Genomic DNA, 27,100 nt, shown 5'->3' on the forward strand with positions numbered 1-27,100 from the left:
TGTGTTAGTTTGCTGTTGGCTTTAGTGAAAAATTAAATAATACAACTTATTAGAACTCTATTTTTTTTATGTTTTTTTTGAGAAATTGGTGTATTTATCCCCTCTGAATAATAACGTCACTTTTTGATTCCAATAAAATTTAAGAATAATTAATAAAAATTTTTTTAAAAAATACTTATAAATGAAAAAGTGATGGGGTCCCCACCCAAATTAAAATATTTAATAAACAAAAATTTTAAAGGGAGGGGGGGACTTCAAAGCAGGCAATAAAAAATTTGGGAAATAATAAACTTTTCCTTTTTTTAGTTAGGTCGCTTTTTTTAAAGGTCGTAATTCTAAAAGGAAAGTTGAACCAAAGAAAGGAAAAATATTACAGCTAATCCCAAGGGAAAGATTGAATCAATGAGCAATTAGACAAGGAAAACCAATACGAAAAAGACTTTACGGTTAATAAAATAGCGAGATTACGGACTAATAAAATAGCAAGGACAACGACCAATAAATGAACAGTGGGACCGAATGGGAATAAAATTGAGCCCAACTGGGACCATCCCGCCTTGCTTCATGACGTGGTCCTCATTCGGCAAGCACAAAGTTTCCCAGTAACCAAACTTCATTTGACTTCCTACACAAACCCATCAAGCATCGTGACACATCATATGACAGTGTACTGTTAGATTGGGCACTTACCATGTATTCTACGAATCCTCTTCATAGGCCATGATGCCCAGGGATTCTTAAAGGTTTGCTCTGCTTTTATTTCAGATTGTCTACAGTGTTGAAGTAGATCATTTATTTCTTGTCGTGCCACCAGTTCAAAAATGATTCATCCCAGCACTGTTTCAACGGCGATTGTCTCGTCGTCCCTCCGGCGTTGAATTCTTTTGCCATATCAATCGAGGCCGATTAATATGTATGTACTGGAATAGAACCTGCGATTCCAACTGATAGTTCAATCGATTCCGTGTTCTACCCTTGTGTCGGGATGGCCACGGATGTCATTTCAGATTTTTGAGATTGTGAGTGCTGGTTTCCTTCACGTAAACAGACGTAATACAATTCTCAGTGAGATGCGTTCCGCTGAATTTTGAAGAACCGCCATTCAAATATTCCGTTTTACCACAACAGATTCATCCGGTGCGAGAACTTCTGAGCCAAATCGATGTTCTTCTGATGTTGACAGCAGCGTTTCAGCATTCTGGAGGAGACTGTGGGCCTTGGCTTGTAGTGTCCCACATTTTAGAGAGGCGCTTGATGCTTCAGCTGCAGATATGTTGCTGAGTCAGTTTTGACGAGATGCAAAATTTTCTCACTGGCCTGTTCCACGGTTGGTTTCCAGATGACTTCTAGATTGATCAATTTAGCGCAATGATCACTGTTGCAGTTCAAATACTGCTCGAGGGCCAATTTCAAAGAATCGAACGTTCTCATTGACATCAGCTTGTTCCATCTCATTTCCATATTTGATTACTGTTTTCGACACAATCGGTATATGTCTATCATTAGACAAAAGCTCCGGCTCGGAGGACCAAAAATATATTGAAACTTGTTTGAGAAATAGACATATATATTCTATATTGTTGATTCTTGTGCATTTTATTATTTCATACAGTGTACCTTTTTAAAAAACGATTTTCAAGTTCAAGAACAATATTTTTCAACATCATTTCAAAAATTATTGGTGCGTGAAATTTAACAAGCAGTGATCAGCTATAAAAGTAAAAGAAAGATCTATTAACGGCCGCACAAACGCCAGAAGGTAGAATAACAAAAATATAGCAATAAAAATCGACGAATCAAAGTCAGGCAGTGATAGAAACTAAAAAGATTGTTTTTCAAACATTACGATGCAACGTGATAATAGGTAAAATTTTTGTACAAAAGCAAAATTTCCACAATTAAACTTTACGATTTTCATCTCTGAAATATTTTTTGATGTTGTTTCAGAAGTATTATTTAACAACTAAGTTTGCTTATTCGTTTCAATGAAGATTTTTATTTTATCATTTTAAGAAATCAAAATTTCATCAGAGACCAAAACCTACTTGAGTCAATTAAAAATCGGATTATAAAAAATTTGAATCGAATTTTTTTTCAAAATTTTCCGTTATTGCAAAAGTAAAGAAATGCATGCTGTTTATATGTTAATGAAATCTGAAAACTAGGTAAGAATTATAAAATTCTTCTGTAAATGAATAGGCATTGTTCTAATTTTGTAAATTACTGTATATAGTTTACTTGACAATCAATTAAATTTGTTACGATAGCTTATCTACTTTTCAGAATTCCAATGAAGAATTTGTACTACTGATTAATGGTTTTGTGCTAAGTGTTCGTGATTTGGCAGAAACTTATTTTATGTTTCAAAGTGAGGTATGATGTACTCAAAAAAATAATTATATTTTGAGTATTATTTATAAGAAATGAAAAATTCTTTATTTTAATAATGAAAAAATGTTAATTGGGTTTTTCCTTTATTATTTCGTTATTTGTTTTGAAAATTATTTATTTAAATTCGCGTAATATGTCTGTTTGTGCTTTTGCTTGTTTATTTGAAAGTTTAAGGATTAGTGAAAAAATGCAATTTGAGAAGTATTGAATTGTTTCCATTATTTTTTTAAATAAATTTTTTAAGTTTGACCTTTTTTGATTTAGAAAATGAAAAGTAACTTTTTTAAAAAGTGAACTGAATTATGCTTTGTTTTCCCTTGATTTTTCCTGTTGAATAAATTAAATGTTGATGTAATCAGAAGTGCTGTTATTTCGTTTGTGGTAATAACCGGAGGTTATTTTTTCTGCGTTCCATGTATTTTATTTCTGGCAGTAGACATATATTTTTCACAGGACATGCATATTTATTATTTACGTGAATAATTTTTTATAAATTTGTTATTGGTTTTTGAGATAAATTTATATTTAAAAAAATATTTTGAGCAAGATGCACTATTTGTCAAAAGAGAAAATGTTAAATACCAATGTCAGGTGTAAATTGTGAAGTTCGTAATGCTTCATGAGATGATGTGTCAATCATTTCGTTTATTTTCAAATATAAACTTGATATCCGCATGAACGACGAGGTTAACGTAATATGCGAAAAGTGATTTCGAATTTTATTTCAGCTGTTGGTTTTACTGCGTAATTGTTTTCAACCATTGAAATTCGCATTTCATTTTAACCATGGAGTATTGTTTAAGATTGCAATTTGTTGCATTGCATTTGATATATGACCCTGGGTAAATTGATTAGCAATATTTTTTTCATTTTGATATTAATTTTATTTTTTCAGATTTTTGTTTCAATTGCTTTTCAAAATTTATATAATATTTACATGAAGTGAAACTGTAATGACGATTAAAAGTATTCGGTTTTGTTTTTCAAATTTTAATCTAAATGAATGCAATATTCACAAAACTAACTAGAAAAGTATGTATTCGAATTGAAATTCCTTCGACATGAGCAATGAGATTTGGTTATTTTAAAACTTCTTTAGCATAAAATAGATTATTAGATTCTGGATTTTAGTTTCTTTTTTATCTTGAATTAGTACGGTATGTCGTATTGTATTTAATGCATATTACGATGACCTTAAAGATTAAGAATATGAATATGAATGAATAAATGTATAAACGCTATTTTGTGCACGTAAAGCATTTCGAGATGAAATATTTGTATGTATCATTGGTATTTGTTTAAATTTTTAATTTGCTTTTGAATCGCATTGAAAATAGTTTCGAAAGTTAAATTTGAATGCATTGAACGATAGCAGCGTAAATAGGCTGAACGTAACGATCATCAGATTCCGTTACAGAGTTCACGTTGATCGAGGTGAGCAATGAATATTATTTTTGCTTTTTATTTTACAAAATTTTGTTTTACTTGTGTGTAATTGATTGTTTTTTTCACAGAGTTTTCATGTTTTTCAAATTGTGTAAATTGTTGTAAAAATTTATCAATTTGGATTTCATGCTGTATGGCGAAGTTTCTTCACTTGTCTCAACATGATCTTTTTTTTTCTCAAGCAATCAATAATAATATATTTTATCTAATTAAACGATAATAATACTTTTCTCTACTGATCTAAGCAACTTGTTGTTGTTGTTAACAAGTTCAGTCCGGGCAGGGGGGGGGAGGCTCTTTTTTATTTGCTGACCGGTTGCATGCTAGCCAGCTAATGTGGTGATTTATAGCACAGTGTCAGTTGTTTTGGTTTATCATCACCGGCCAGACAATTCTGACAAGTAGAATGGATTTTCACGACCACGAGATCACCGTTTTGCATTTATTTCGCTCGCAGAATTCAGCTCACAAACTGCTAACAATATTTGGAAGCTTAATTTAACGCGACATTTTGTTTACTGTTTTGTATTGTTTTCTGTTTTTCTTTTTGCTTTATTCTGTTGTTGTTGTTGTTGTGAACATATTTTTGCAAGTTGTTGTTTTTTACGATGACAGTTGGCTGATGGCCGTGGGCAAATTTTGTTGACCAATCAGTCCGTCCTCCCTGAACATCAATAATACAGTGACAAGGGAACGGCTCGTCTGGGAATTGGTGGTGAGGCGCCATGCCGATCGCGCTGAAACCGGGTAGTTTGAAAGATCCAGAAATTGCAGCCCTGTTCCGTACCGAAGATCCGGAAAGTTATTTTGCCGATCTGCGTGAAATTGGCCATGGCAGTTTTGGTGCAGTTTATTTTGTAATAATTTGAAATTTATCCATTCTTTTTCTTTTTATTTAATTATTTATTTATTTATTGTTGAATAGGCTTTGGATACAGTTGGCCGAGAATGTGTAGCCATCAAAAAGATGTCATATGGTGGGAAGCAGTCTAGCGAGGCATGGAACTTTTGTCATTAATTAAAAAAAAATATATATATGCGTTATCCATTGACTTATTTAGAAGTGGAATGATATTGTAAAAGAGGTGAAATTTTTGAAAAATTTGCGCCACGAGAATATAGTCGAATTTAAAGCATGCTTTCTTAAAGATCACACTTGTTGGGTACATGATTTGTACAGTGGTGCTGAATTATTCAACAATAATATATTTTATTTTTATTTAGCTTGTTATGGAATATTGTGTTGGCTCAGCATCAGATATTTTGGAAGGTAAGAAGATGTATTTCATGTTTGTATTATTTTTATCAAATAATTATTATAATGTGTATTTGGAAAATTGAACTTCACCGTATAATGTTGCATTTGAAATTTTTTTTATCACTTCTTCTAATGTTGTTATCCTGTCTTTTTGCAGTAGTTTCGAAAACAATCAACTAGTAGTAGAAGTAGTAGACAGCAAGCAGGTGGAAATTTTAATTTCAGTTTACTACGAAATTTATGTGAAACATCTTTATCGTTTGATGTCCATTTGTCACGTCTCATATTTGGTTGCTATTATCTGGGCGAATTGTTGCTTTTTGCGTCGGTTATTTATTGATTAATCGTTTCATTTGAAACTGCTGTCAGATGAAAGAATGAAAATGGAATATAATAATAAGATTGAAAAAATAATTTATGTTAATTTAAAAGTTGTGCAATTTATTATACAATTTGTTTATCTTAAATTTATGCCAGTGGAAATTGGAATTGGTTAAAAATTTTAATAGATGTTTCAGTTGAATTTGTCTGGTAATAATAATAATAATATATAATGATGCAATTTATTGATGTTGATGATTTAAATAAATTGCGGTGATAATGGATGAGAGTGAGAAATAGTGAAGAAAAGGAGGAGAACATCCGAGCTTGACACTTCCTTCATTTTATTTGATCATTTTTTGTTTGTCATCTTTTCTGAAAGTGAAAAAGAAGAAGTAGGAAATATTTGTTTGATTTTCCAACATGCATGTCTCTTCCATTTTTCCATCTCTGTTGTGATGGACGACAATGATTTGTGTTATACTTGTTTCTGATTGTGTTGAAGAGAAAAGAAAAGTTGTTGAATAAGCATAAAACAGGGACGGACGGTGGAAGGATGTTGTTCGACGAAAATTGACGCATCATTCATTATATGCAAATTGATAAATATATGAAAGTATTGTTTTTCTTTTTTGATGGGAGGGGGGGTAAGAGAATTTGAATTGAATGTTCGCTTTATGTCCAATATGGAAGATATTGAAATTTCAATCAAAGCTGAATAAAACCAGTTCAGCAAATAGCAGGATAAATAGACTTTTCTTGCAAATTACCATTATTATTATTATTATTAATCGTAAAGGATGCTGCTGTCTGGCTGACTTTGCAGCACTTGCAAGAGTTGTGCACTTTGCTCCAGGACAAACAACACGCTTTTTTTTAATTGAATTTAATGAATGACGTTTGCTTGTTTTAAAACTGAAACGTTTATTTTTATTTATGTTTGTTTGTTTATTTACAATAATGTGATTTATTAATTATGTAAAATTATGAGTAATGGATGAATTAGTAGCCGAGTGAATATTGTGTAATGAATTGAACTGTCGCGCCTATACATAGAGTTTGTTTTACTTTTTAATTTATTCTTAGTGAATGAATGAATGTCAGTAGAAGGGATGCCTGTTTTCTTGCGAATAATTTGTGATGTTGTCAAATTTTCTTTATCTGATTGATGTTCTATTAATTATAAAGGTGTTTTCTTTGCTGATTTGGGTGTGTTCAAAGTTTTTCCCGGAAATTATTTTTCTACATAATTATTTATAAATTTTCAAAAATTATTCCAACTGAAATAAATCTGACAATCAAACGGCACACAGTCATATGACGTTTTTTTTTGTTTTATTGTTTATGCATGATGTTTGATTTTTTTAATTGTTTTGAAAAGACTATGTTACGTCGTGAGAATTGAAAAAAAAGTTGCATTCTTATAATTTTTAAGTAAATTTTAATTTAACGTGAACATCATTTTCTGAAAAGAATATTTTGCAAAGTATAACAGTTGAATAATTGAATGTATGTATGTATTTTTATATGATTAATTTATTTGTTGTTTCGTTGCCTGCTTAGACATTTATTCAAGTAAAGTTTTTCAGTAGAATAGATGAAATTTGTTTGAAATTTATTTATAAATTACATTTAAATTATTTATTATTGGATGAAAGTGCTTAAGTCGTCTTCAGAATTTTATGAAGATTACAATTGATGTTTCATATGTTTTTTTTAAATAGTTTTTGATTTTATATTTATTTTTGTGTATATACAGATGTGTAATTTCATTATTTATTATTCTTGTTGAGTTGAAATGTGATCTTTTATTATTCCTTTTTCTGAATTGAATTGGAAATATATTTGCATTTTTAAAATTGCAGTTTTCAAAAATAGTTTTGCTCTGTATTTACGGAGATTTAATTTTGTCGTAACATTTTAAACAGTTTGTGTCGATGACGTTTTCTGATGAAGGTAATAAATTTGGAATGTTGTGAAAAGCAGTTTTGAAAAATAAAGGCAGTTGTGACAGGTGGTAGGTGTAGATAATATTTTATTATGATGGATGATTTTTTTCTTTTTTCAGTTTAATAGAATGACTTATATAAAGTTTGCTTTGAAATTCAATTTGCTTCTTTCTGCTGCTATTGCTGTTGTTATGTTTGTTTGATTGTTTGCTTGTTAAATTGTAGTTCATAAAAAACCACTGCGGGAGCAAGAAATATCAGCAATATGCCAACAAGTGCTGCATGGTCTTCGGTATTTGCACAGCCTTGGACGCATCCATCGTGATGTAAAAGCGGGTAATATTTTATTGACGGATAGTGGCGTTGTGAAGCTGGGTAACTTTTCTATTCTATTCATTTTTCCATCATTCATCAATACAAGTCATTTTTTTCATTGTTAGCGGATTTTGGCAGCGCATCGCTCGTATGCCCGGCACAGTCGTTTGTTGGAACGCCTTACTGGATGGCACCGGAGGTGATTTTAGCAATGGACGAAGGCCGTTACAACGATCGAGCCGATGTCTGGTCTTTGGGAATAACTTGCATTGAGCTGGGTAGTAAATTTGTGAATTTTTTAAATTCATTTGTTAAATTATTATTATTGCTGATGTAGCTGAAAAAAAGCCACCGTTTTTTAATATGAATGCCATGAGCGCCTTGTATCACATAGCTCAAAATGATTCGCCATCATTGCCAGTTGGCAGTTGGTCGAGCGATTTTCACGATTTTGTTGACCAATGTTTGATTAAAGATCCTGCTCTTCGATTTTCCACGGAAACTTGTCTCTTGGTATGCAAGACTGTTATTATTATTATTATTGTGTTACTTGTGTGTGTATCTGTATAAGTCAAGTTGTTGTATGTGTATGTAATCAGTGTGTTCGGTTTTTTATGCATGATGTGATTTTGTTTTTTCAAGCACCCGTTCATCAGCAGTGCGAGGCCGACGTCGATATTGTTCGATCTTATACAACGAACGAAGTTGTTGGTTCGCGATTTGGACCATTTCCAATATCGAAAACTGCGCAAACTGATGTATTTGGATGAGCAACAGTCCGGAAGTTCGGCAGAAGTATCCAGCCTGGATAGTGAAGATATTGACAGCGTGGATGATGATCTGTGCGCTGAAAGTGCCAGCAGTCGGTCCGATTCGTACACGTCGACGCAGTCGCTGTGCGGCGCGATGCGCAGCAGCATCACCAGTGTGAGCAGTTTGAAAAAAGCGCAACGGTCTCTAGTTCCGATTGTCCCTTTGGCCGACGATTCCACAACGTCGCCGTCGAGCAGAACGCCGCCTCCATCTGGATCAGTGGACACGGACACGGACACTGACGTCACTCCTCCCAGACCATCTCTCACACCGACTGCGAAAACTGCATCAATGGAAATGAACCATGAGCAGCAACAGCAACAGCAGCACCAGCACCACCACCAGCAACAACAACAACAACAACAACAGCCTAGCATTGTTGGACCTAGACGGCGGAAGGTTTGTATTTTGTTGCGTGTAGAATTTATGAATCATACATTTATTTATTTATCTATTTGAAGGAAGAAATTTTGGCATGGCGTAGATCTAGATTTGCTACCATCCGCCCGACTGTTACCATTGCACGTGAACAAACGGAATATGCAGCTGAAAATAATATGCACGAGCAAATGTCAGGATACAAGCGTATGCGTCGTGAACATCAGAAAGAATTGAAACAAGTAAATTTCCATAATTTTTTCTGTGTACTTTTATATTTTGTTGCTGTTTTAGTTGGAAGAGAAGTTCAATTCTGAAATGGATAATTTGAAAATGAAATTGGATCGCGAATACGAAAATTTATTGTTACAATTCCACAAAGAGATGGACAAATTGCATGTCACTCATCGTCAAGAATTGGACAAAAGAGTATTATTATAACACAGTTGCTTCTTTTTTTTAAAAAAATATTTTAGCATTATAATATAAAATATTAATGTGTGTATTTTAGAATTTTGAGAAATTTTTTATTTATTGATTTAAATTTTATTTTCAGCTGAAGACTAATGAAGAACTTGAACGGAAGCTTCGTAAGGCGATTGTTCAACAGCAAGAGGTTGAAATGAAGGCGCTTCAGATGCAGTTGAAAAAAGAATACAAAGTCAACAAGGAACGTTTGAAACAAGTAAGAAGAGAAGTGTAGTTTTTCTTAGCTTTTCTTCTTGCTTTGTTTTTTTCTTTTATTTTATTTTAATAATCATAAGCTGCCGCTGTGCAATTTGAGCAGTTTTTTTCGTTTGGTGTTGTTGTACCTTTTGCTTTCTAGGAACTGAAAATGGAGAACAGTTCGAAAAGTTTCGTCGAAGGAAATTTGAAAACTTCCAAACAGAATCACCTTCACGTGCAAGCTGAAGCGGAAAATCGTCTAATAGCTGATCATAAGTTTTACCTCGATTTTGAGATACGTAAATTGAAGAGACGTCGTTTGTTGCATTACCATCAACTGGAGCAGGATCTCATACGTGAAGTAAATTGCAGTTTTTTATAATATTTTTTCTTAAAAAAGCAGTAGTGATTTTTTAGCAAAACTTTGTCTATGTATATATATATGTATATAATATGCAACTCGTATATGATTAAAAGTTTTTGCATACACGACAACAACAACAACAACAGCGAGGGTTTTTTCTTTGGATGTGTTCGACGATGATGCTTCTTCGTTTTATAGGAATTGGGTGTACGTGGTCGGCAGTTGCAAAGTGCGCATACGTTGCTTCGTCGTCATCACGAATTGACGAGAGATTTGGAAATGCGACAGTTGAATTCGTTGCAAAATTTGCGTTGTCAGCATTTGCAAAAGCAGCACGCTTCGGAATTGCAAAACCAGCAAGCGTACATGAAACGGGTACAGGACGAGCTTCGAAAGAAGCATGCCATGCAGGTGAAACAACAGCCGAAAGAATTGAAGGTTTGAAATTTGAATTTTGCATATTTTTGTTTGTTTATTAGTATTATTTGTTGTTGTTGTTGTTTATTGCAGCAAAAAGAGCTGCAGATCCGTCGCCAATTTAGGCAAGCAGTGAAAACGCAAACTCGTCAGTACAAGCTGCTTCAGTTGCAGTTGACTCAAGATTTGCCAAAAGATGAACAACGTGAAGTGGTTGCCAGGTTGAAAGATGAGCAAAAACGAAAATTAGCATTGCTAGCCGAACAGTACGAAGGATCCATCGGGGAAATGATGGAAAAGCAGACGGTATGAAAATGAAAAAATAATATAATAAATAATAAAACGAATGATGATGATGTGTGGAAATTGTCTTTTTTTTGTTCTATTATTCCCAGGTCCAACTGGAAACTTGGCAAGAAGAAGAAGCGAGACAATCGAAGGATAAATTGAATGAAGAATTGGAATTGCTCATGGCTTTTCAAAGCAAACAGCGCATGCAAATGGATCAACACCATGAACGAGAAAAAGGTCGATTGAACGAAAAGGTCTCTTTGCGACTCGCTGTTCTTGAGAACAAAGTAATGTTTGTTTGTTTGTTTTTATTCGCACAATTTATTTATTTATGTTTATGAATTTAATAGATGGATGATGAGGTGACACAATTTGAACGTGAACGTCAGGATCGACTGAACCAACTGCAAACTCGTCAAAATCAAGAGTTGGATGTGTTTGATCAGGCCAGCATTCACTTAGGCTTTTCATTGATTGCACTGTCTGCATCGTCGTCGTCGACGTCGACGGCGTCTGGGTCGTCATCGTCTGCAACTGCGGTCGCCAACAAGCCTGGCGTAATAAATTCCGCCAGTATTCAGGATGCGATTCATCAACAGCCCACAACTGATAATTCATTTCAACCTGTTACGGCTCACCACCACCATCAGCATTTGAGCAGCAACAGCAGTAGCAGTAGTAATAATAATAATAATAATTCACGCAACAACAACAACAACAACAACAACAACAACAACAGTAATAATAATAATAATCAGTGCATATCTCCGTCATTACATCCAAGCGCATCGAGTGGCAGTTAATTTTTTTTAAACTTGAAGAACAACGATATGAATAATTGGAAGAAGATTATAGAAAAAAAGTATACGCTATACTATACTGCTCTAAAAATACGTCGTCAGCTAAGATTGCAATTTTTAACAATCCACACCACCATTCGCTTCGCAGTTCAGCAGCGAAGAAACAAATGCGCTAACTGCTGATGGTGCTTTTTTTTCTTTTAAAAAACATTTTATTTTAAAATTTTTGTACATCCGATGTGACATAATTTTTATTTTTGTGTTTTATTCGAAAATTTTATGCAAAAAAAAAGCAAACGTGGAAAATAACGATTTGTTTGTCTTTGCTGGATTGCACAAATGGTGCAGGGAAAATTGTTTTTTTCTTTCAAAACAACATTTATGGCGGGAAATATTTTATTTCATTTCAGCTGTAATTTTTCATCGCTAACTACAATTATATCTGAATAAGCTTATCATATGCATGTACATATGTGCGTGATGTATAACAGTATTACTCACTGTTGTGTACAGAGGATTTTTAATGTAAAATTATAATTTTTGTCTGCAATGTTTATTGTAGGACAATTTTTACACTGTGAGTCATTTCAGCTTCGAAAGTTTAAAATTGTAATGTTTGTAGTATCGATCCTTTGACTAATTTGCAATTCACATCCACATACATATTGATCAAAAAATTCGACCAGCTGACTCAGTTTTGTAGCTACAATTACCGAATAAATGAAAAGCTTCACTGAATGTACGAAGTAAAATTTAAAATACTTTGTCTATACAATATATTCAGTGAAAATATTTGATGAAAACTTTTTAAAAATGGATTTCAATTGCATTTTTGTGTGTGCGTGAACTGAGAAATTTCAAGAATGGTTCTTTTTTTAAACGGAAGTTGGTTAGCCGTGTAAAAAAATTTAATCACATTATTATTTTCATGAAACAATTTATTCTTTCAATACGACTGACTGACTGACTGACTGACTGACTATTTACTGCATTTTCGAATTTATTCGATAATTTTCATATAGAAAACAATGGAAAATTATAAAAAAAATTATTGGTAAAAGAAAATTAATGTAAGTTAAAAGTGTCGATTAGAATTTTATTTTTTATTTATCCAAATTCCCATGTTTTTGCCACTTTTTTTTGGTAAACCCAACTTATAAAATAATGACCTGCATATTTCAAACTGTAGTTACTGTAGTTGTTTACTGTAATAGTAGGTGGGCAATTTCTTAAATCAATCATTTCTTCCCGCTTTTTCTTTTTGGTGTTTCAGGGAAATCGATAAACGGTGAAAATGTGTAGCGGTAGAATCGAAGGAATGCCAATTTTGAAAAAAGAAGAAGTCTGTGTGGCATTTTCTGTTGATTACAATAAGATTTGTGATTCGTTTGAACGTCTCGAAAAGCGATCATCGATCGTGTTTTCACTGTTGCAAGCGTACGGTCTGTTGGACCAAGTACGACTTTTCAAGCCTCTAATCGCTGACGAATCCACTGTGGGGGTTTTTCACAGTGATGATTACATCAGTTTTGTCAAAAATGCTTCGGCTGGTCTAATAGCGGAAGTTGAAGATGTCGAATCGGAGCCGATGCGCGATTATGGACTCGGTTATGATTGTCCAATATTTCCCGCGCTTTATGAATACGGCAGGGCGACGGTTGGCGCCACGGTCCACTGTGCTCAGTTGCTTGTCGACGGCAAAGCCAAGTTGGCGGTGAACGTGAACGGCGGTTGGCATCACGCGCGCAGGTCTGCGGCCGCAGGCTTTTGCTACTTCAACGATTGCGTTATTGGCATATTGAAACTACGCGAACGTTTCAAGCGTGTGCTTTACATCGACTTGGACGCTCACCACGGCGATGCAGTATGTATATTATGTATTCTTTTTATAAGTAATGAATTATTTGCACATTTGATTTTACTCCACTATTTTTAATTTCAATAGTGAAGTGGAAAGTGAGATTTGTACCAGTGAAATTTATTTTTATTTTTATTTATTAATGTTTACGTTGAATGTGTTCAGTTGCACATATTTAGTTTAGTTAATTTTACATAATTGTCTTCTTTTCTTTCGTTAATAATTTTATTTTCGCACGGTTTTTTTGCTTGTTTTTACTTTTGATTGCAAAAGAGTCTGTAAACGATGACAAGCGTGTTAATTTATTATTATATTTTAACAGTAAGAGAAAAATATGTGGTTACATAAAATGAAAAATCCCATGCTTAATCGTTCTTTTTTTTCACATATTTTTAATATTTTGTTTGCAAAAAGGGGTGATTTGAATATCGATAACGTGAAAGGATGAAAAAAGTGAAATTTAGCATTTTACGTTTGGTTGGTTTTTTTTTTCGAGAAAGAAATGTAAATTTTGATCATCATTTCGCTTGAATGCGCCGGAACATATATACATATCTTTTCTTATTTACTTTTGTTCAAATGTATTTGTTGTTGAAAAGTTTCAATACTTTGCTGTTCGAGTCTTTTTTTTTAATCAAATATTTGTATGTAAAATTTTGAAAAGATCGATAACAAGCAATGTTGTTATTAAAAAAAAATTTTTTTTTCCTTTTCATTTTGTTACATCGGGAAGGAAATGGGTTATTTTTGTGTAAGCTTTTTTTGTCTTCCTAAGGTTGTTGGTTTTCGCCTATGAAAAGTAAAGAAAAATTTGTTGTCGATTAAAGAATTATTTGAATGTTGTATGAATAAGTTGAATTTTTATTTAAAAATTCCAACATTAGCCAATGTCATTTGAAGTTGAAAGGATTTTTCAAATGTGCGTCAGTTGTTTGTATTGTTTTAGGAGCATGACTTGCTTGGTTTTATGCATTTAATGTATATATATATTTTTTTCCCTCTCTCTCTCTTTTTTTCGCTTTGTCGTTGTGGACAAATTTTGCTGCGAATAAATAAATTGATTCTTGTGTTGTTGCAGGTGGAAGACGCGTTCTGCTCGACGAGGAGCGTTTTGACCGTTTCGTTGCACTGCTACGAAGCGGGATTTTATCCTTGTAGCGGTTCAGTGGACGACGTGGGCGTTGGCTCGGGCAAATATTACGCGGTCAATGTTCCGTTTCGTCAGGGTCTGGTCGACGAGCAGTTGTTGTCGACGTTCGATGCCCTGGTACCGAAAATTGTCCACCTCTACCGTCCGGAAGTGGTCTTCCTCCAATTGGGCACGGACGGTTTGGCCGGCGATCCGGTGGCCGCGTTCAACTTGACCCCTTCGGCTTATGCTGGCGTTGTTTGTCGTGTGCTAGGCTTCGGCAAGCCGTGCTTGTTGGTCGGCGGCGGTGGCTACAAGCCGACCAACGTATCCCGCTGCTGGGCTCTTGTTTTGGGTGCTTTGTTGGGCCAAAATTTGGACGACGACATACCCGAGCACGCTTTCTTTTCCGCCTACGGTCCGGATTTTGTCCTCTGCAACCGACATTCCACTGGGACGATACCAAATTTGAATACTGACCACCAGTTGAATGAACTGTGTGAACGAATTTTGTTAAATTTGAATCGAATTGAATGTTGATGTTGTTATTCATTCGCTTTTGCTTTTGCTTTTGTTGTTGTTCTGTATATAATACGCGAACGAACACAGTCGACAGTCGTCGTCGACGCGATTCAATAATCGTGAGAAAAATTAATAATTTTTGTACGATTCGTTTGAGGCATATTTTGGAAACGAAGAAGAAAAACAAGAATGGAACAAGAAGGAAAAATTGTCTCAAGTTGTGGTTAGTGATGGAGCCTGATGATGATGATTTGATTGCTTGGGTTGATCCGGATCTGTTGGCCAGAGAGAAGAAGATCACGGCCATTAAGAAGATGCTTTACGCGTCGAGTGGGATCTCGAATGGGCTGCCTTCGTCGACTTCGTCGACAAGAACTACAATTAACGATGGTCGGCTGTCACTGGCGGATTCTGTGGCGCAGCTTCGTTTTGGGAGCAGCGGTGACAGTGGCAGCAATAATGAAAATGCCAGTTCGACTGCTGTGGAACGGAGTCGATCGTTGGACAGTTGTTTGTTTGTCGAATTCGATCCACTGAACGATGAGCATTGTTCTTCCGCGTCGGCGAACCCAGCCGAAGTCGAATCCGGCCCGGATCTGGTGGTGGAAGAACCGAAAAAGCCGACCGAAGGGGATAATCATGCTGCTTGTGGCCAACAGTTTTTCCACTTGGTCGACCGTTGTTCGAATGCTTCTCTGCAGGCTCGTCGACTGGTCGATTATTCGAAATCGGTGATCGCCGACCTGGTCGACCAGTCGGATATTTACCGGAAGTTGGTTGTCAGTCGTCGTCGGTTCGATTTGGTATCGCCGGACACGAGTTTGAAAGTCACCGTCCACACCCCGTTCGACCAGACGGCGCCGGTGTTGCTGTTCGCCTGCCACATACGGTCGTCGATTGGTCAAATAATCGGCTGTGTGCTTTGTTCTTTCAACTCTACTCGGCTGTTGCCGATCGAGCAGTACGCAATCAAAGTTGGTGATGATGATGATGATATTCAGCAATTCATTTTTTAATATAATTTGTATAAAATATGTATATATATATATATATTTTTTCTCTCTTTTAAGCGTTTCGGTGTTGACGAATATTTGCTGCCGGATTCCGCTTTGGCCGATTATGTTTTTGTTCATGATTGTTTGAAACTTGGTCACGATCCTGAATTGGAATTGGTCGATTTGCCGAAAATTATCCAAGTATTCATTTAATTGTTTGTAATTTGAATTTTAATTCACAACAGCAGATTTGCAGACTTCTAAAATTGACGAATCGTCATTGCTGTCAACGTTGATTAATAATAATAATAAGAATAATATCAATTCGACGACTGGGATTGGTTCGTTGAAAAGAGATGATCTGCAAGTTGTGCTGAATACGATCAGGCAAGAATGTGAAAAATTGATCGACGAATCGGCAGCGGTTGATGCTGTTCGTAAGGGTGTATCTTTTTCTTTTTTGTTTTGTAAAATTCCATTTTGCTTTTGATACACGGAATCAGATCGGAAAGTGAACAGCAAATTTGTCGTCCAGAGTGTCAAAGCGTTATGTTCGTTGTTTCACCGCGTTGAAAATCTTTCACTCATCAAGGCTGTCAAAAAATTCATCACTGCCTGCAATATGGTAAAATATTTATTTGGAATTTTTGTTTGTTTTATTATTTAATTTCGTTTTATTTGTTCAACAGGAAGTTGTAGTCAACGGTGAAATGCAATCTGAAACGGCAATTCGAAAAAAATACAAGTAAGAACGAACGAAAATTCTTTTTTTTCAACTAATTTTTTTCAATTGTTCAGAAATGTGAAAAATGCGATCAGTTGTCTTGTCGATGCGATAGAGAAATTTTGCATTAATTTTTGTCAATCGTTCGAGGTGAATTTTTCGGTAGAATTGTCGCCGAATTTTCCGACCGATTCTTCAACTTCTTGTCCATTTCGACCATCGGATATAACCGATTCGGAAGTGAATTTCCATTTTATGATCGAAACGGTTCACAGTTTGCCGCAAAAATGGACGACCGAATACAGTCAATTTTATTTGGCTTGTCATTTGATTCACGGCGACAGAGAATTGTGCAGCGCGTTCAAGACCAACTGCGGTCGAAGTGATCGTCACTTTTACGAATATTTGTTATTCGATGCTTGGGTGAGTGTTCTTTTTCTTTTTTATTTTTTTCTTGTTCTTCTCATCGCATATCTTATTTGTTTTGTTTTGTTTTGTTTTTTTCTTATCCCATCAGATCACACTGCCCATTCCACTGTGCGCCTTGCCACGTGAAACCAAACTCTGCTTGGCATTGTACGGCCAGAGGGTCGATTCGAACCCCTCCTCTTGCGACCAGAATTCTTCCGCAACCGCCGGCATTGTCGCATGCTTGATCGACGAGCAGCTCTGCTTCAGCGTGACGCCCCTTTTCGACATCGACGAGTGGGAATTTGTTTGAAAAATTAAATTTAAAGAAAAAAAAACAACTTTTGCTTTTCAGCATTCTTTTGAACGGTACCAAATTTGTCACCTTCTATCCGGGCTCGGAACTCAAATCCTGGCTACCACAACTGTCCCAATGGTCCGAAAGTCCAATTTGCGTTGTAATATGAGATGAGATGTTTGTTGTGTGTGATTTTTCTCTTTTTCTTCTTTTTTTTTCCTTCTTCTTCCAGGTCTCTTTCCCTTACAACGAACCGAAAATGCGTTTTCCCCATATACTACCGAACACGACACTGAACATTGGCAAATTCGATCAGCTCGATTGCAATGTCAAACTTTTGCTCGAAGATATGATCGAAAATCGTGCTTTGAAAGAGTACGTACGCACAGTGATGTTTTGTTTGAAATTGAACAGATAGTGTGTGTTTTAAGGTTGGATCGCGACGAAAAGGATTTCATTTGGGAAAAGAGAATCTATTTGACCAATTTTGACGAAGCTTTGCCTTTGGTGTTGTCGTCGGCAATCAGCTGGGATTGGGCTTGTTTGTCGAACATTTACGCTTTGGTCCAACTTTGGAGACCAGTGCCAACGTCCATTGCCATGGAATTGTTGCTGCCCAAGTTAGAATAATAGGTGGAATTGATTTTTCAAAAAAAAATATAATTTTTTTCTTTTCCCCCTTTCAGTTGTCCTGACGAATTTGTACGAAAATACGCCGTTTCCTGCCTCAAATGTAATCCAGTCGACTCGCTGATGGATATTCTACCCCAGCTTGTTGAAGTTGGTTCAGAAGTTTGTTAATTTTCAACGAAAATAATATATCCAACAAAAATGATTCTAGGTTTTACGATTCGAACGCTTCGAATGTTCTTCTTTGGCAAAATGTTTGCTGAAATTTGCCGTTGAAAGTCGTGCATTTGCGTTTGCTTTATTTTGGTTTGCATTAATTCTTGTTGTTGTTTGTTTCTTCGAAAAAATAATCTACCGATTTCAGGGAATTGGAAAGTCACAAAGCTCATCCTGGTTGGGGTTTGCGTTGCCGTTTGTTGCAAAACGTGTTGGTGACAGTCGTCGGCCCAGGTATGCCGACAGAAGTACGTTTGCAAGTCGAACTTCTCAGCAGGTTGGATTCGATCAGTGAAATGGTCAAACGCGAATCCAGAGATGACAAGAAATCAGTAATCTCGGGCGTGGTCTTTTGGTTTTTTTGTTGTTAACTTTTTTTTTCTGCCCACTTCCACAGAAAGCCTTGTTGGTTCAGTTGCACTTGCTCGACTCTTGGCTTTTGCAAACCCACGTCCGAGTGCCGTTGAATCCTAGCGTCTTGGCGGTTGGTGTATTTACCGAAAATGGCAAAGTCTACCGTTCGTTGACTTGTCCCGTCAAAGTGTCTTTTCGAACTGTCAGTTCAAATTTCGACATCATGTACAAGGTTTTGTCAAGATAATAGAAGAGATAATTGTTTTTTTTCTCTCCTTTCATCTGTCGATTTAGTCGGGCGATGATCTTCGGCAAGATTCTCTCGTTTTGCAAATGATCCATTTGATGGATCATCTTTGGTTGAAAGAGAATCTCGACTTGCGTATGGTTGTTTTTCGCATTCTACCATTGCAAGATAAAAAGGGTAATGGAAAAATTTATCGGTTTTATTCGAGAAAAAAAAATTTTTTTTTTCTTCAGGTGTAATTGAATTGGTTAAAAATTCGAAAACGTTGCGTGAGATTCAAGTTGAAGAAGGGGGCATGACTGGCGTTTTACGAGACGATTTGATTCAAAAGTGGTTGCAAAAGCAAAATCCGTCCGAATTGGAATATCAAATTGTACGTGTTTTATAATATTCAATGAATAATTTCAGCTCAATTTTTCAGTCGTTCCATTCAGTTGACTATTGTTAGTTAGTTGGTTGTTGTTAGGCGCTGAAAAATTTTCGTCTATCCTGCGCTGGATGGTCAGTTGGCACGTATGTTCTTGGAATTGGTGATCGTCACAATGATAACGTGATGATCACATCCAAAGGTCACTTATTTCACATCGATTTTGGAAAATATCTTGGCGACGCGCAGATGTTCGGTTCTTTCAGAAGGTGCGCTTTTTCTTTTTTTTTCTTGTATATTTTGAAAAAATATGTTTATATTTTTTATTTTTTAACAAAGAGATCGTGTTCCATTTTTGCTTACCAACGATATGCTTTACGCGATCAACGCCGGCGAGTCGACAAAGTCAGCTTTTTTCCAACAATTTGTCGACTGCTGTTGTAATGCCTTCAACATCATTCGCAAGCACAGCACATTGTTCGTCAACTTGATGCAGTTGGTAGTGTGAATTTGATTTATAATAATAATTTTTTTTTCTCTTTCATCTCTGCTGTAGATGTTGTACTCGAGTATACCGGGTTTGACGCGCGATTCCATTGCTTACATGTATCAGAATTTCTGGTTGGAATGCACCGACACTGAAGCGTCGATGCGTTTTACGCGTCTGATCGAAGAAACTTTGCGCAGCAAATTTCCCAAATTGAACTTCCTCGTCCATACGGTCGTTCAGGGACAACGGAAAACCGGCCATTTGTCCAGTGGTCAAATTTTGTCTTTTGTACCTCAAACTTATACCGCCCAAACCGACGGTACTATTCAGTCGGTTCAAGTTATCGACTGCGAAAAATGGCATGTGCCGGCAAAAGTTTATGTAAATTAATTGGATCTTTTGTTGTTGTTGTTCTTGTCGTTTTCATTTGATTAAAAAATTTCTAGATGTACAAAATGAAAGTGGAAAGAGAAAATGTCAAAGTTCCATCGTTTGTTTATCGTTCGTATGATGAATTTTGCGAATTTGCTGAAAGCATTTATTTTCGGTAATTGATTTTCAATTGTTTCACATATGTTTCTGTTTATTTATTTATTTATTGATCCTTTTCAGTTTTCCGTTGATCAAAATGCACAGCTTGCCTCGCGGTGTGACTCTTCGAAGTAATGTTCGCGGTGTGGCCGTACGTAGACAGTCTGAAATTGCACAATTCATAAGATCGCTTTTTCATTACGCTGAAGAAATATCTCACGTAAACGGCTACTTATCAGTATTTTACTTTTTTTTGCTATTTTGTGTTCTTATTTTTTTTTTAGTCCGATTTGGTGTACACATTTTTTCATCCAATTTTTCGAGATGAACAAGCAGATATAAAAAGCAAAACTCAAAATTGTAAGTGAAAAGATTCTATCTATCTAGTTTACGTATGCTTTTCTTTACTTCTCATCTATTGGGCAAAATTGTGATCATTTTTCTGATTGTTTTTTTTTCTTTCAGTACATCATCCAGAAAATGTCAGCGGAGAGGTGAAAGTCCAAGTGGAATTCCGTCAAGGCCTTTTGGAAATATTTATCAACCACGCCCGTAATTTAGTACGTGCAAAAGAAGAGATGAAATGGGAAATTTATTATTAAATCGACGCGATGCGAAAAGTTTTTCTTTCTTTCTTTATAGAGCTTGATCAACGGGATAAATTTACCCGACTCGTATGTCAAGTGTTACATTTTGCCGGACAAACGAGGCTGGTCGAAGAAGAAAACGCGCGTAGTGCGTGGAACCCGAGATCCAACTTACAATGAAATGGTACATTTGGCGTCGCGATGTCCATTTCCCATTGGATTATTTTCTCCTTTTTTTATTTCTAGTTTGTTTACCGGATCCCAGCTAGTCAGTTGAAATGCAAAGTTTTAGAAATTAGTGTTTGGCATTACGATTTGCTTAAAGGGAACAATTTTCTCGGCTCGATTACAATCCCCATGGCTGACATATGCGATATACCTGGTCTGAAAATGTCCGACTGGTTTCGACTCGAGAACAGGCGATTCAAGACATAATCCATTTATTACAAATATTTTTCTTTTTTTCCCTCTTATTTGGACATTTTTACTAGAAAATTGCATTTGATATTTTGTTTCTTTCTATTTCAAATGAACATTTTAAAAATATTCTCTATTGTATATTTTTTGATGAATGTTTTGTTTGATGCACAACACAATATTTGAATATATTATTTTTTTTTGCGGTTTATTACACAATGAATATTTGATGATTTGCAAATGCAGAAAAAAAATTCTATTACCATAAATGTCCGTAGATAGATTGAAATAGACGAAGAAGAAGAAGAGAAACAGTCTCTCTATCCGCGCACGTGCATGCGCAAAGTGCAGATGGCAAATACAAAGTGGGCGTATGTTCGAAAATTTGAACAGGCGGAAATGTGCTTGATGAACACTTGGATAGTGGTTCGTTTGGATGGTTGTTCGTTTCGACGATTCACCGAAGAGCATCGATTTGAAAAACCGAACGATCTAGCTGGCCTGAAATTGATGTACGCTGCGGCCAAGACGGTTATGAACAATTACAAAGATATTCGAATCGCTTATGGTCATAGTGACGAATTCAGCTTTGTTTTCTGGAAGCGAACCGATCTTTGGAATCGTCGTCTGCAGAAATTCGTCTCGACCATCACCAGCTTGTTCACTTCCAATTACATTTTCCAATGGAATTTCCATTTCAATGACAACAGACCGCTCATTTGGGCACCGTGTTTCGACGGTCGTGTAGTACTGTATCCGACGGACGAAAATTTGACAGATTATTTGAAATGGCGTCAAGCCGACTGTCACATTAACAATTTGTACAATACTGTATTTTGGAAACTGGTCAACGAAGGCCAATTGAAGCCGGCTGAAGCTGAAAAGCGACTGTGCGGCTCTACTGCCGCGGACAAGAATGAAATTCTATTCAGCCAATTCAACACCAATTACAACAACGAGCCGGATATTTTTCGCAAAGGCACCGTACTGTATCGCAACGTCGACGGCGAAACGGTGAACACATTTCACGGAAGTATTATTGACGATCAATTTTGGCAATCGAATGCCCATCTGTTGAACTAATTGACTGTGAATAGAAGATCAAAGCTGAACATTTTGTTCACTCTACATCATCGCATATTATTATGACGTTTTTATATGATTTTCATCGAATGCTTTCACATTTCATCTTTTTCAATTTCAATTCAATTTGATAGCAGTTGAGAATCCGTTTTGTTGAATCACTGACACTACGCTGTTGTGCACATTTATTTATTTATTTATTTATTTATGATCAGTGCTGAACTGTGAGAATGAGAAGAAAAGAATGGATTTTGTAATCGTACAACTGTAATTTAAAATTACTATTTCAATCAACAGAGAACTGCTCTCATTTGGCGTCGAACAAAAATAATGGCAATAATTTTAATTTAAATAAAACTGAACAACAATGTAATGTTTTTTTTTCAATTACAAACAACCGAACACATGAAAACTGATCATTTATTGATTGCGTTATTTATTTATTTATTTATTATGTGTACAGCAATAAAAAAATAATGACAGTGCAGTACAAAAAGTGAAAAAATATCAACTAAGAAAAACAAAATTAAAAAATGCACCCTTAAAGTAAGTATATTGTTGTTTTGTTTTACTTTTTTTCTTCTTCATCCTATCTCTATCTGTTGATAAGAAATAATAAAATTCGATTTAACAATTTCAAAAAACAACGAATGCTGCTTTTCCTCCATCCAACTGACCAAATAACGATTGATAACTGAATTTGAAAACCAACCAACACAACAACATTTATATAGCAAAATAAAATTATTGATGTGACAACTTGGAAGGAACAAAGTAAGTTTTTTTTTTTGTAAACTTATTCACTGAAACATATTTATTTATTCACAGTATATTTATTAAAATTAATGTAGTTAGTTATTGTAAATTCCATTATAATTTATTTGATTTTCAAGATCTTCACGCTATACTCGATGTGGCTGGCCGGCGATTTATTTAAACTGAATGTTGCTGGTCTGGTCGAAGCAAGCTGATATAATGGTCTTCGCCCAGCAGCGAAACAAAATATTGAGCATGGAATTTTATTTCAACGAATAAAGTCAACAGACAATAGACAACATTGCAGACGAATCGATACAACATTTAAATAATGAAAAAAAAACTTTTTAACACCATTCTTGTACACTATTATTTATTTGATTGATTGTTAAGAAACTTTAAAGTTGTAATTACTATTTCAATATTGTTATTTAAAAAAAATTCTCAAGTTTAAACTGCTTTCAACATTTTACTTTAAAATTGTATTTTTTATTTTAAAGTAAAAAAAAGAAGGCGTCAGATCACGTCCTGTTTAGTTTTATACTTGACAGCATGAAGAAACGTGGGAAAGCAAAAGTTTCTCGTTCTAATCCCAGGCCCAGTCGTACTCCTGGACCTAGTCAGAGCAGAATACGAAGTCGAAGGAACAGAAGCCGAAGCCGAAGCCGAAGCCGGAGCCGGAGCCGGAGCCGGAGCCGAGGCCGGAGCCGAGGCAGAAACTGGAACCAAAGTCAGAACCAAACTTCATACAATTGTGAAAACCGACGTTCGAGAAGATCAAAAAGGCAAAAAGCTGCAAAGAAGCGATCCGGTGAAGAATCGACTGAAGAAAATGAACCATCTCCGCTAATGTGTTCCAGGTGCTTGCAATTGATTCGACCACGTTCCGCATCAAAAAATGCTCACGTCAACCAAGGTATACAAAGAAAATCCTGGCGTCGTGCAGCTACACGTCGACCAGTAAGAAGCCGGCCCAAGTCGCCCACGGTCACATTTAGAAAATCTAGCCCGAAAGAGTGGTCGATCGAGGTACCTAAAGCTCAAAAGAAATTGGACAACGCAATGAAACTCCAGTTTACGGCAAAACGGTGCCCGTTGCGGCACGGGAGATCCATTGTTGGTCGAAGATTATTCTATGATAGTGATGACAGTGATGAAGATGACCAGAAAGAGACTTAAATATGTTTATACAATATTCATTTCAACAACTTTCAGAATTAATACTTCATATTTTCATTTTTTTACATTCACATCTATTTAAACTGCTCTATTTATTCATTTATTTACTTGTTTCTTATTTGTTTACCTTACTAAGATGTTCTTATTTTTTTACTTTTTTAAAATAAAACATCGATATAAAAGACAAATTTTAATCCGCTACAATTGTAACATAATGCAGTCTTTAACCAGTTCACAACTGTTTTATTTTGGGATAAGACAAAGAAGATTGTAAAGATAAGTTTAAATTATTGCAGCGATTTTACAAAAGCATTGACTGAACAGAGAACCTAAATTTGGCGGCCAAAATTGAATAAACTGCTATTTTGAAAAAAAAGATGCAGAAGCGCCGCCGGTTGCAGCGATACATGAGGAAATGGCGTCCGAAGCAACTGAAAATTCTGATACAGCTGGTCAATTCTCAGGGTTACACAGATATAGAATCATATGCATCTTAGCACATCAAAGCGATGTCCCAGATTGCGGTAACGCCGTGAAAATCTGCAGCTTCGTGGTCAATATAAAAGTAGAAAGAGGTTTTCAGTTTTCCCAAATATGCGATGCTTCACATTAAATTTTCTTTTATGGAAATAACTAATCACATTTCACAATTTTTAAAACAAAGCACTTCTTTTATATATAATGTGAATTAGTGATAGTAAACTTTTATTGCTTTAAAAATTTACAGCTATTCTGAAGTAAGAATGCTCATGAAAAATGTTCAACTTCTTTACATTTGCTGAGAAATTTCTGCGATTATTTTCAAGCACAAAATATGAAAAGATGTCTAACTTTACATAAATAAAGAAGTCACAATGGTGATCAAAAATAAAGCTTCTTCACAGTTTCAATTTCACTGTTCAAATAACAACTGGCTTTTGTAATTTCATTTCCTCAGGTCTGTGCTAATCAGCACACTGCATTACAGAAAAACATTTCCACCTTTCGTTACATGCGATTCTGAATTAGGCACTTACATAATGTACAGCATCATATTACAACAACAACCAACAGTCAATAGGAATCATCAACAAACAAATCTCAACTATATTACAATAGTTAAAATGAAAAAAAATAAAGTACACAAAAAATGGATAAAATGTATACAAAATGAATGCATAGTGCAGAGGTCATATAAAAGAAAATGTGCAGAAGAATGATAAGATACAGCGCTTAAAATATGTTCTATACAAACTGCATCACCATGTAAATCTACCCGTAAGCGCAGTTACCCGTCGCTGCTGGACTCCAAATGCTGCGCTACGTCTCACAGGGTTGTCGTGAGCCCGCGTATAGCTATGATCCATTCACCGCAACAAAGAGTCAGTTTCAACTTGTTCAATCATGAACAGTCAAAGAAACAGATAGAATTCCAGATGGTGCTTCGTGCTGTTTGACATGCAATGATCATTGCATTTCCATGTGCAAAGACGAATGTGATCGGTTGGTCGGTACACACCATTTTGTAAGCATTGCCTGCCAGCGTTCTTCATGTATGTAGCTGTGTTATTCGACAGAAAAAAACTGATAATCGTCTGACACCAGGGACGGAAATTGATGCTCGCCTTCACAGCACATGCAACACAGCGCATTTCAGACCAAAACCGCCAATTTCCACGGATTAACAGTTCTTATGAACAGTGCTAATATTACATAACTTGAATTTCCAGAATTTCTACTGTAGGATTACTGTATTTTAAAAGTAGATTAATTAATTTACCAAAAATAAAACGATTTAATGCATTTGATTCCATTGATTATTGTCTATTCATTGCAACTGTTACTGTCTCTAGAGTTACCGTTTCAGATAACCAAACGACAGTTGTTGGTTCGTTTCAAATCAATCAATCACTTAATGAACTTCCTAATGGAAGACGATCGTGTAGTTTTTGCTTCAATCACGCGCTTCGAGTAAATACGCATCTTGTTTGATTTCTCTATAGCGTGCCGATAATACGTGTTAAAAGAGGAACCACAAGAAAACCGAGAAACATGACTTGATCAGTATCAGCGACAGGAAAAACGTCGATACCTGATGCCGACGTTGAAGCAGTATGAGTTGAAGCTGCTTGACTTATTACACAGTGCAGTGAACGATTTTGCCCGCACCTGATTTCTGAATTACAGCTTCGATATTTGACAGTAAGAAGAACCTGTCGATGGATTATTCAACCTGATATTCCAACTTGTTCGCGTTATGCAGTATCTTCTTGTCTTGATCTCTTGCGAGCACTTCTACGGAATTTCTGTGCGTTTCTTCTCATAAAACAATGTAAATCATTTGATTCCATTGACTAGAATAAATGGTAAACTGGTAAAGCGGTACTAAGCATTCCATTCCTGAGCGCAACCACTAATGTGATTTTTTGGAAAGTTTGCTACCTATTGTCACGACTTTCCTCTCGCACTTTTACGGATTTCTACATGTGTTTTTTCACCGAGAACAGTGGTAATTGCTTGACTTTATAGTATGTAATACCTGTTAGCCTGGTAAGCCTTGTTAGTCATTGCATTTCAGAGCACCACCACGATTATGAGCGGTTCGTTGGTTTGCAAACTGTTGTCAGCAGTTCCTACTAGCACTTTTACTGATTTCTACCTGTGTTTCTCCGCACAGAAGTCTGGTAATGGTTTCTCTCTATGTTTTGTAATATCTGCTAAGCGGATAAAGCATTTTCTATAATTGCATTTCAAAGCGCCACTATGAATATGAGCGGTCGTCGGTGTGCAAACTCTTGTCAGGAGTCCTCCTACCACTTTTACGGATTTCTACCTGTGTATCTCCGGACAGAAGTCAGGTAATGGTTCCTCTCCAAGGTTAGATACTTTATAACCTAATAAAGCATTGTTAATCATGCATT

At 35.7% G+C, this 27,100-nt stretch overlaps 4 protein-coding genes across 4 annotated transcripts; 2 read left to right on the top strand and 2 right to left on the bottom strand.

Moving 5' to 3' along the window:
- Positions 1 to 1,102: 1,102 nt before the first annotated feature.
- Tsp_09993 (hypothetical protein) lies at positions 1,103 to 1,461 on the bottom strand. Its single transcript, XM_003370734.1, has 2 exons — positions 1,314 to 1,461; positions 1,103 to 1,263 (listed from the first exon to the last, which is right to left on the bottom strand). Exons 1-2 carry the CDS (start codon positions 1,459 to 1,461, stop codon positions 1,103 to 1,105), a joined length of 309 nt encoding a protein of 102 aa, XP_003370782.1.
- Positions 1,462 to 8,052: 6,591 nt separating this feature from the next.
- Positions 8,053 to 22,265, top strand: Tsp_09994 (putative histone deacetylase family protein). Its single transcript, XM_003370735.1, has 27 exons — positions 8,053 to 8,193; positions 8,323 to 8,607; positions 8,955 to 9,113; positions 9,166 to 9,300; positions 9,428 to 9,556; positions 9,698 to 9,898; positions 10,100 to 10,339; positions 10,412 to 10,624; positions 10,714 to 10,896; positions 10,960 to 11,090; positions 12,712 to 13,273; positions 14,346 to 14,893; positions 15,076 to 15,892; positions 16,170 to 16,350; positions 16,613 to 16,658; positions 16,712 to 17,060; positions 17,401 to 17,503; positions 17,576 to 17,718; positions 18,185 to 18,466; positions 18,587 to 18,775; positions 18,838 to 18,967; positions 19,024 to 19,163; positions 20,094 to 20,194; positions 20,260 to 20,329; positions 20,463 to 20,538; positions 20,644 to 20,730; positions 21,679 to 22,265. Exons 1-27 carry the CDS (start codon positions 8,053 to 8,055, stop codon positions 22,263 to 22,265), a joined length of 6,228 nt encoding a protein of 2,075 aa, XP_003370783.1.
- A 1,272-nt stretch (positions 22,266 to 23,537) lies between these two features.
- Tsp_09995 (hypothetical protein) lies at positions 23,538 to 23,913 on the bottom strand. Its single transcript, XM_003370736.1, has 2 exons — positions 23,784 to 23,913; positions 23,538 to 23,740 (listed from the first exon to the last, which is right to left on the bottom strand). Exons 1-2 carry the CDS (start codon positions 23,911 to 23,913, stop codon positions 23,538 to 23,540), a joined length of 333 nt encoding a protein of 110 aa, XP_003370784.1.
- A 702-nt stretch (positions 23,914 to 24,615) lies between these two features.
- Tsp_09996 (putative toxin-antitoxin system, antitoxin component, Xre family) lies at positions 24,616 to 26,537 on the top strand. Its single transcript, XM_003370737.1, has 4 exons — positions 24,616 to 24,775; positions 25,616 to 25,682; positions 25,910 to 26,150; positions 26,367 to 26,537. Exons 1-4 carry the CDS (start codon positions 24,616 to 24,618, stop codon positions 26,535 to 26,537), a joined length of 639 nt encoding a protein of 212 aa, XP_003370785.1.
- Positions 26,538 to 27,100: the final 563 nt, after the last annotated feature.

Source organism: Trichinella spiralis (assembly GCF_000181795.1).
Source record: "Trichinella spiralis strain ISS 195 chromosome Unknown Scfld610, whole genome shotgun sequence".
NCBI lineage: Eukaryota > Metazoa > Nematoda > Enoplea > Trichinellida > Trichinellidae > Trichinella > Trichinella spiralis.